The sequence below is a fragment of the Cotesia glomerata genome, linkage group LG1 (genome assembly GCF_020080835.1).
Source record: "Cotesia glomerata isolate CgM1 linkage group LG1, MPM_Cglom_v2.3, whole genome shotgun sequence".
Classification (NCBI taxonomy): domain Eukaryota; kingdom Metazoa; phylum Arthropoda; class Insecta; order Hymenoptera; family Braconidae; genus Cotesia; species Cotesia glomerata.
Window position 1 is genome coordinate 20,480,106 of NC_058158.1, and position 9,666 is coordinate 20,489,771.

A 9,666-nucleotide genomic window follows, 5' to 3' on the forward strand; every position below is an offset into this window, starting at 1 on the left:
AAATAGAATTCATATTTATCACTAACTATAATTAGTTAATATTGATAATATAAGATGTAACGTATTATTATAAAGTATTCTTAAAGGAAAAAAAGTTCTGTTAAATTAATAAAATTATGCAACCTCAAAAAACCGTTCTGCTTACGGTATATACACACTCGGTAGTCTGGCGCTCTGTTTGAACGGGACTTGGCGCCAGATTTTACCGAATCTGTAGATTTATTTTTGTTTTTAATCGCGAGTTGATCGTATTAAATTTATATATATTTATAATTAATTTCTTTAACTATTCTGTCCTTAGAAAAAAAATTAAGGAACAGAAGTGGCTCAGAAGTCTTAGAATTAAAAAAAAAAAATATATCGTATCAGAAAATATATTGTATTTCTATACATGATTTTATTATTCTTCTGATCCAATTTTATTCAATGGTAATCATCAAACTAATCATCAAATTAATTTTAGATTAGATTATAACTAATCAATCGAATTCAAATAAAGAAAATGAATGAATTTCACAATTAAAAAAAGATTACAAAGATCAACCGCATACAATAACAATTATGTTTCCAATTAATAAAATCAAACTTCAAAATTGAAGAAAAAATCATCAAGATCAACCGCATAAATAAAGAAAGTTAACTCTAATTAACGAAAGTGACGTTGAAAACTTATGAAAAAGTCAATCAATCCATTGTAAGCAAAGAAAATCAATGAATTTAAGAATTAAAAAAAAGATCATAAATATCAATCCGGCTACACAATTTTAAGACACAGTAATTGCAAAATTTTTATACCTAATTTTTTTATTATTGTTGCATTTTTTATATCTTTTAGACCTTAATTTTAAGTATTTTTCCATAAAAATATCATCATAAATCAAATTTGTCATCAATTTGGAGGGCAAACTTTTTTATAATAATAAAAAAATTGAAAAAAATTTTTGAATGTTAGTTACTGGGTATTTAATTTGGCAACCGAACCGTATACAATAACAATTGTATTTTCAATAAACGAAATTAAACTTCAAAATTGAAAAAAAGATCATTAGGATCGACCGCATAGATAAAGAAAGTTAACTCTAATTAATAAAAGTGACGTGGAAAACTAGTGAGAAAGACAAAGATCAACCGTATACATGAAGAACATAATTTGCAATCAATGATATTTTGTTTTCTTGAGTGGTTTTTTTATGGTGATAGTATCTGTCCCCTTCAGCAGCCAGGCTAAAGTTTTTCTTGGTACATTCTCCACATTTGTTTTTTCAATATCTGTCGGCTTCTCTCTGATACCTCGTCATTTCCTTTAAGTCATGAAAAAGAAGTTCAAATCTTAATAAATTATTCTTTGCATAAATAACTGATTACTTTCGAGTTCAGATCAATTTTGTTTTTAATTTATAAGTAATCATCAATTATCTTTTTAAATTAATTCTACTCTTCTAAGTTAAAGATAGTTAGCTTTAAGGTTATTAGTTAAACTTAGTTAGTTTTAAGTTTAAATTAATTCAATTGACGAATTGTCAGTGATTGGTTTTAAGTTAAGATTAATTTTATATTGTTATGTAAAGAAATTTTTCTTTACATATTTATTAACTATAAAAATCGAGTATAATATTTATTAATAAAAAAAAAATCGAGTATGATTTTATTTAAATTTTAACGATTGTAAAAGATAATTCGAGTGCGGTCATTAAGTGTCTCGTTCGATTTTTACAAAAGGCCCAGGGAAATTTCCGTAATTAGTCTGGAGCCCAGGTATATTTAAGAGATTAAATAGAGAAATGGGAGTTTTGTTATACGTAAGCTAACTCACTTAAACTCAAAATAAGAAATACTTAAAGATAAAGAACATTAGATAAAAAGATTTATTTTAAACCAAAAGATTTTAGAATAATTTAATTACAAAATTTTAGTGTTGAGACAAATATCGAAATAAATTTTAATAATGCAATTTCCAAAATAATTTTTAGTCAACAAAAATTAAATATGAAATGAGAAACAAATAAAAAAAAATAGAACTTGAAAGTTAAATAATTTAAAATAAACAAATTTTAAATAATTGAATTCTAAAATAATACAACAAATTATTAAAACGATAAAACAGAAATATTTCTACAAATAAATAATTAAATTTAAGAAAACGTAAGAGATGTTAGTTTCAAGTACATATTTATTCATACGATTTAAATAAATAAATTAATGTAGACAGTACAAATGTATGTCTTTGTCTATGCGTAAATGCGCTTACGTATACACAAACACATAGATGAATAATAGAACATAAGAGTAAGTGAGAAAGCATGTTGCACTCTGACCCAAGTAGAGGGACTCATGCAACATTTTTAGACAAATTTAAGAGAGAGGGTAAGGGCCCAAGAAAATAGACAAATAATTGGACATTTGTTTCCCCCAATGAGTGGAAATTAGTAACGCCCTAAAAATGTACCCGATACCTCGCAATTGTCACCAAAAATCTCTCTCGTTGTCCTGACGTCCTAGTGTTAACATCGTACATAGTTTAAATAAGTCTCAATAGACCACGTGTAAATCTTTTGTATAGAAAGTAAATCATTTGTAAAGGTAAAGTAAAATCGTAAAGTGAAACCAACTAAATCAAATTAAATCAACAAGGTTCATCAATTTTTATCAGGTATATTTTAAATTATTAATATTTGTGAATTTAGTAATATTGTAAAATCGTTATATGAAAGAAAAGTTAACTTCAATCACTGTGTAATAATTGTAATAATTGTAAACTTAACTAATGATATTAATTTTGGACTTAAACAATATATGTATTAAAATTATTCAACTACATCAATTTATTCAAACAAACCTATCATTCTCAATAAATTAAACTCGGAAGTTCCCGGTCTATTAGCCTAACACGCTAGGACCAAATACTTAAACACATTAAATATTTTAAATGTAAAATTAATTAATTATCCTAAATTAAATATTTTTTACATAACAATATTGATAATACGTTTAATCCACTCTAATTTCAGTTAAAGGTAACTATTATTGTAAATTATTATTATTATAGATTATTCTTGCCTTTTTTAGTTTCATTAATGATTAGTAATATTAACAATAACTTATCACTCACTCAGATAAAGAATAGTTCCACTCAGTTGTATGGAATCTCCTCTCACATATCCATGATTCTCTTGGAAGAAGTTAGTCATCACGTCCAGCTTTCGATTACCATCAGTGATAGTAAAGATTCCTTTAACTAAGGTTGGATTATCTGATCCAATTTTCGAAAATTGAGTTTTTAAATAACCTGAAATTTCTGCGAAACAAAAGTTAAAAATTAATAAATTTGTAAAATTTTGATAAAAATAGAAAAAAAAAATACCAACTGCACGAATACTTACTAAACTTCCAAGGTAAAATTGATCTTTTCAAATCTCTCAATTGAAATTCTTGAAGAACAACAGGTTCAGCTGCAGAAATTTCACAATTTTCATTATTAAAAGCTCCCATTAACCCAACATTAGTGTATTTGCCAATTAATAGTTTAGCTCTTTGATAATTTCCTCTATTATAATCAGTGCTAGTAGCACAGTGTGCTTTTTCTAAATAAATAATCTAGGATAATATTAATAACATTAATAATAATAATAATCGTAATAATAAAATAAATAAGACAATTTTAATAAGGATTATTTATAATAATAAATATTTTAAATGAAAAACTGACATTATCCATAATTATCTTTTCTTTACTCGCTTGATGTGTTCATTCCAGCAATTAACTTGGATTCTTGTTCCAGATTCATTGTTCAATACAAATTCGAAAACCTAAGAGGTAGTAAGACGCATTTCCGATTCAATGGCATCCACAAAACCAATCATTTGACTAAGAAAAAAAAAAAAAAAAAAAACATAGGTTAACAAATAATTGTATTGAAAAATTATTTCATTTAGCTTTACCAAGTCTTTCCGGGCGTAAACTTGTCAATCTCGGAAGTTGGAGTCAAAGTTACTTTTTCTCTTGGTGCAGCCATTTTTTTTATAATTATAGTTTCTTTTATATAATTATAATTGTTTTTTATAGTCATAGTTTTTTTCATAATTATAATAATTATAAAATTAAAAGTTTATTTATATTTATCTGCTTGAAGCCTTTTCAAATAAAGATCAACTTAGACGATTAATAACGTATATAAAAATAATCAAAAGCAAAAACAATTTGTTTATTCGATTGTTTTTTTTTTTTTTTTTCTAGAAAAATACAAACGTACATAATTATAATACTGATGTTAGCCGTCAGCTGTCAATTTTAAAAATTTTAATATCAAATTAAAGACAATAAAAAAATGCTTCTAAAAATTTTCACTTGTAATTTTTATTAATTTTTACATGTGAAATTTTCCATTGAATTCTTTTTAAAATGGTTTCAATACAAAATAATGCTAAAAAAATTTCTAATGTCTGTCAACTTCAGTGTCATAATTCAATAATTTTAAATACATACATAATTAAATGAACTTACTTGTTACTGAGTAACTTACAAATGACATGTGACCATGTGCTTCATAGGAACTCGACGTTCGAACAACCGAACTTGAGGTTATAAGAAAAATTAATTATGAAAGAAAAATGAATAGTACTTATCACTTTAAAAAACATTTGAAACCAATTTATTTTTTCAATAAATTTTTCTACGAAAATCCAGGAAACTAAACGAATTATTAATATATATACAGTCACATAGCGCACATTTCACAACCGTAATAAAACACGTGTATAATGTAAACAATGTAGTTATCCAATAGGTAGATGTACATTTAACACTTTAATTGTCTGATGGTGGCGTGGTGTGTATGGTAATAGCATGTAGTAGGGATGGTAAAATCGATTCCGATTCTACCCGAGAATCGATTCTGTGGCCAAAATACTCGATTATTTAGACTCGATTCCCAGTAACGAGAATCGGTCGAGAATCGATTCTGAGTGATCGAATCTATAATTTATTCCATTAAACTGCGTGCTATTCGCACGCCTTAATCTCAGCCAATAAGAAATCGGAAGCCACAATTTTGAAATATTCGTCCGTTACTAAATAAATTTACTCAATCATAGATGACCATAGATACTTAACTACAGTGTGTTGTCTCCATACTCTTAATCTTAACCAACAATTTCATTGTATAGGATAAAATATAGCCTCTAGTTTCTTATGTTATCAGTATGCCTTATTTATACGTCTTATTTAATATTTAGATATTTATATAATTGTAATTTATAAAATAGTGCCAAGTCCGGTATGGATTTACTGTAAAAAGATCGACAATGGAATAAATGTAGTATGCAATGAATGCAGTAAACAACTGAGTTACAAAAACAGTACATCAACGCTAATAAAACATTTAAAAACAGTTCATAAGATCGAACTGCCTAATTCATTAAACAAAATTAGCAAAAGAAAAATAAGTGAGCAAGACAGTGACAGTGAGAATCCCTCTGTTTCCCAACATAAAAAGGTAAATATGAATGTTTTATACACACTTTAATATGTAATATGTGTTTGTACCTATAAAATTTAAACTTTTATCCAACTAGTTTTTATCTTTTTTTCTCTCATAGATAAAACTATATCTACTTATTAATATTTTACTTGAAATTATTTACAGGTTAATTTGTGCGGCACGTCAAATAAACTAGTCCCGGGTACCTCCTCATCATCCTTAAATTTGAACCTGGATGAAAAACCGATTTATCAAGGTCCTCTTAATCGATACTTGAACAAAGCAACTTTATTTTCAGGTAATTAATTTTTTTATACGTTAACTATTCTTGTAAACAACTGAGTTTTGACAATGTTTATTTTAAATTCATAAATATAACCATGCATATGTATCTTTGTATGTGAATTCACAGAAGGTGGATACAGACATAATGACGTCACAAATGCATTGATGTACATGATCGCAGTTGATAATCTACCCTTGTGTACTCCAGAAAAAAAAGGCTTCAAGATGTTCGTTTAAAAATTACAGCCACTTTATAATCCGCCCTGTGAGCCTACATTAACAAAACGGATGACCACCAAGTATGAAGAGCTTAAAATAAAAGTCAAAGCTGAACTACAAGAAGCAGATTCAGTTTGCTTAACAACTGATATTTGGACACACCAACATTCCATGCGCAGTTATCTTGGAATAACTGTTCATTACATAAAAGGTGAGTTTAGATGATAATTTTCTAATTAACACTGACTTATTTAAATAACATTATACTGATCCTTATAATAGAAGTGATGTCTAAAATTTTATAACAATTGTATTAATTGATCAATATTAATTTTTTAAATAATAGTAGCTGCCTATACAAATTATAAGTATAATTCTATAATGATCACATTATAATATCAATTTCACTTCTAATATTAATATGATTATATTAACTTATCGAAAATTGTTTTTCAAATAATATTATATTACTACTTATAGTGTAATTTTATTTATTTCTATTACAATAATATTTATTTGTTATAAAGTATATGAAATGAATTCGTACGAGCTTGGTGCCTATTATCTAAAAGATAGAAAAACTATTGCTATTCTTCGAGTGAAACTTAGAGAAATTTGCAATGAGTGGGGAATTAATGATGATAAAATAAGTGCAATAGTATCTGATGGCGGAGCAAACATCAAAGGTGCAATAAAAGAAGAATTCGGAGAGTCTAAACATATTTCATGCTTAGGTCATGTTATAAATAACATTGGTCAAAATCTAATCAGAGTTTATTCATCAAAGTCCACATCTGAATTAAATGATGATGAAATTCATCATTCATTTGACGATGACAGTGATACTAAAGAGTTTTTTGATGATAAAGATTCCCCAAATTCTTCAGCTAAAAATATTATAATGAAAGTTTAGAAGATCGTCAAATTTTTCCGATGTAGCGAAATTGCGTCTCGTGAACTGGAAACTTTACAAGAGCAGTCTGGGTGTAAGCCAGCGTTAAAATTAATCCGAACAAAAACAGTTTCACTGTAAAAAATTGCGCCAAGTCCACGTTCATAAAACTCATCTCAATAACATTTGCACTTTACAAAAAAAATTAGGCTCGTTTTAATAATTTTCATTCTCTACAAAAAGATGTAAAATACAAAAAAATACCAAGAAACCGTCATAATGTTGAAAAAAAATTTGCTGAAAATTAAAAAATAAAAAAAAAATTTTTTTATCGTACTTGGCGCGCGTCATTGAGTACCCCAAATTTTTTCGGAAGAATTTCAACTCAAGAAAAATCGATTTCGCTTGTATATATATAATCATATTATATATTTATATAGATTTCATTAGTCAAGGATACTGAACTCATTGAAAACATTGCTTAGTGTATTAATTATCAGTTTTAGTGAAAAAACCCGTTCTTAAAATTTTTTTTAGATCTTTAGTGAGCACAACTGTCAATATGGTGGTGTATTCAAGAAATCTGAAATTGTATAAAATTTTTGGATTCATTTTTTTTCAGCTTCGTCATTAATCATTAATGAAGAACCTTATGCAATATTAAAGTTTGATATTGCTTCGTTTAATTGTGATTAACACATTTTGATTGGCACTCACACCACATTGTCCCAATTTAGTCGGCCATATGTTTCATTTTTTAGTAAACACAATTCTCACAATGCAACCGACCCAACGTATGCATGCGTATCGACTTATATGTTGTTTGCATAACTGCGTATGACATGTCAATTTTACATAACTTGTGAAACCTATTATGAAATAACATAGGTTGACTTACTTATAAATTTCTCAGCATTAAACGGATGTTTATTTATCCTGAAAAAATTTGGGGTACTCAATGACGCGCGTCAAGTACGATAAAAATTTTTTTTTTTTATTTTTTAATTTTCAACAAATTTTTTTTCAATTTTTTTAACATTATGACGGTTTCTTGGTATTTTTTTGTATTTCACATCTTTTTGTAGAGAATGAAAATTATTAAAACGAGCCTAATTTTTTTTGTAAAGTGCAAATGTTATTGAGATGAGTTTTATGAACGTGGACTTGGCACAATTTTTTACAGTGAAACTGTTTTTGTTCGGATTTCAGTATTTTTTGTAATTATAATAAAAATTGACAATTTTAATTTGATACATTTCCGGTGGCAAACTATCCCCTTTAAGCTATAGTTCATGTAAAAGTTATTCTTGCGCCGCCTGACGTGTGTAATTGCAAGCTGTCAAATATCTTTTTTTCACTGTAGTTTCCCATCTATTATAAGATTAGCATGCATCTTTATATTATTTAGTCTCTGGCCGTCCGCTTTTTACATAAGAAAAAAGTTAAAATCTAAAAATCTGGGTCGCTATAGTTTGTGCTGATTATTTTTACTAATTTTATTGTCTCGGATAGCTTAACTGGAGAGCCTTTGGCGCGTAACCGAGAGATCTGGGTTCGATTCCCAGTCTGGGCTGTCTGATTATTTTTTCAATTACGGAAAAATTCCCACTGAGTAGGTCCCCCCTTTCTCCTATCCGTTCTTTCCCAACTCCCTTAAAATTTCCTTTAATATGGCTACATGAAATACTATTATAAAATATCATATAGAAAAAAAATCAAAATAAATTTGAAAAAAAATTTGTAACCTCAAAAAACCGTTCTGCTTACGGTATATACACACTCGGTAGACTGGCTTGAGAACGGAACTTGGCGCCAGACTCTATCGAGTCTGTTGATTTTTTCATTTTTCTATTTTATATCTTTTTGTAAAGAAAAAAAAAAATTTTTTTTTCCTTAGTAGTCTTATGAACGTGGACTTGGCACGATTTTTTTACAGTGAAACTGTTTTTGTTTGGATTATAATTACTATTATTGTTGTTGTTATTATGATTACCAATATTATTTATTGTTATTATGATATTGTTGTTAGTAAATGACACAATGTATCAAACGCATAGTTTATTACTTTCAGTATTATAATTACTATTATTGTTGCTGTTATTATGATTACCAATATTATTCATTGTTATTATGATATTGTTGTTAGTAAATGATACAATGTATCAAATGCATAGTTATGTTACGTATTATCAAGGTATTAAGATTATTTAAAACCCGCTCAATTGAATGACAGTGCCATCTACAGGCAACAACCATGAGATTATAGAATGTACACTATTTTCAATGAAAATTTCCCAGACACTGAACAGCTGGTTTATCCCAAGAAAGGAGAACTCGAACAACGTTTAATCTGTTGTGTATTTAGACTGGTTAATAAATATTATGTAAGAAATATCATCGTTTCAAACTTCGCTCAATTAACAAGTAGTGCCACCTACAGGCAACAATCATCAAGACGTTTGTAGTATCTGTACATTGCTCGAACAGAATTACTCAGATCTTGATCAGCTGACTTTTCCGAAAAAAGCAAAATCAAACAATTCTAGCTCTTTCAGAGTCAGTTTTTCAAATCAAGATAAAATTGTATCCAAATTGTATCCAGGATAAAATTATGATGCCAGTATATTTATATATATGAAATATATAGATAAATTTTATCATTAGATAAAATTTTATCCTAGATTGAAAAACTGGCCCTTAAATATTGACTCTAGTTAATAAATACAACTAAATGAAAAGAAAGTATATTTAAAAAAATACGAATGGAAATTTATTTAATAATTAATTCTAGGG

At 27.4% G+C, this 9,666-nt stretch overlaps 1 protein-coding gene across 2 annotated transcripts; it reads right to left on the reverse strand.

Annotated features, from left to right (window-relative positions):
* Nucleotides 1-905: 905 nt before the first annotated feature.
* Nucleotides 906-9,285, reverse strand: LOC123270279. 2 transcript variants are annotated; one of them, XM_044736284.1, is made up of 5 exons: nucleotides 9,282-9,285; nucleotides 3,707-3,731; nucleotides 3,381-3,594; nucleotides 3,110-3,295; nucleotides 906-1,301 (listed from the first exon to the last, which is right to left on the reverse strand). In XM_044736284.1, the coding sequence occupies exons 2-5, from the start codon at nucleotides 3,713-3,715 to the stop codon at nucleotides 1,225-1,227; spliced, it is 486 nt and encodes a 161-aa protein (XP_044592219.1). In that variant the 5' UTR covers nucleotides 3,716-3,731; nucleotides 9,282-9,285; the 3' UTR covers nucleotides 906-1,224. The 2 variants fall into 2 exon arrangements, with proteins under 2 accessions (XP_044592219.1, XP_044592211.1); XM_044736276.1 differs by lacking the exon at nucleotides 9,282-9,285 and adding an exon at nucleotides 4,502-4,641 and having other exon boundaries at nucleotides 3,707-3,865.
* Nucleotides 9,286-9,666: the final 381 nt, after the last annotated feature.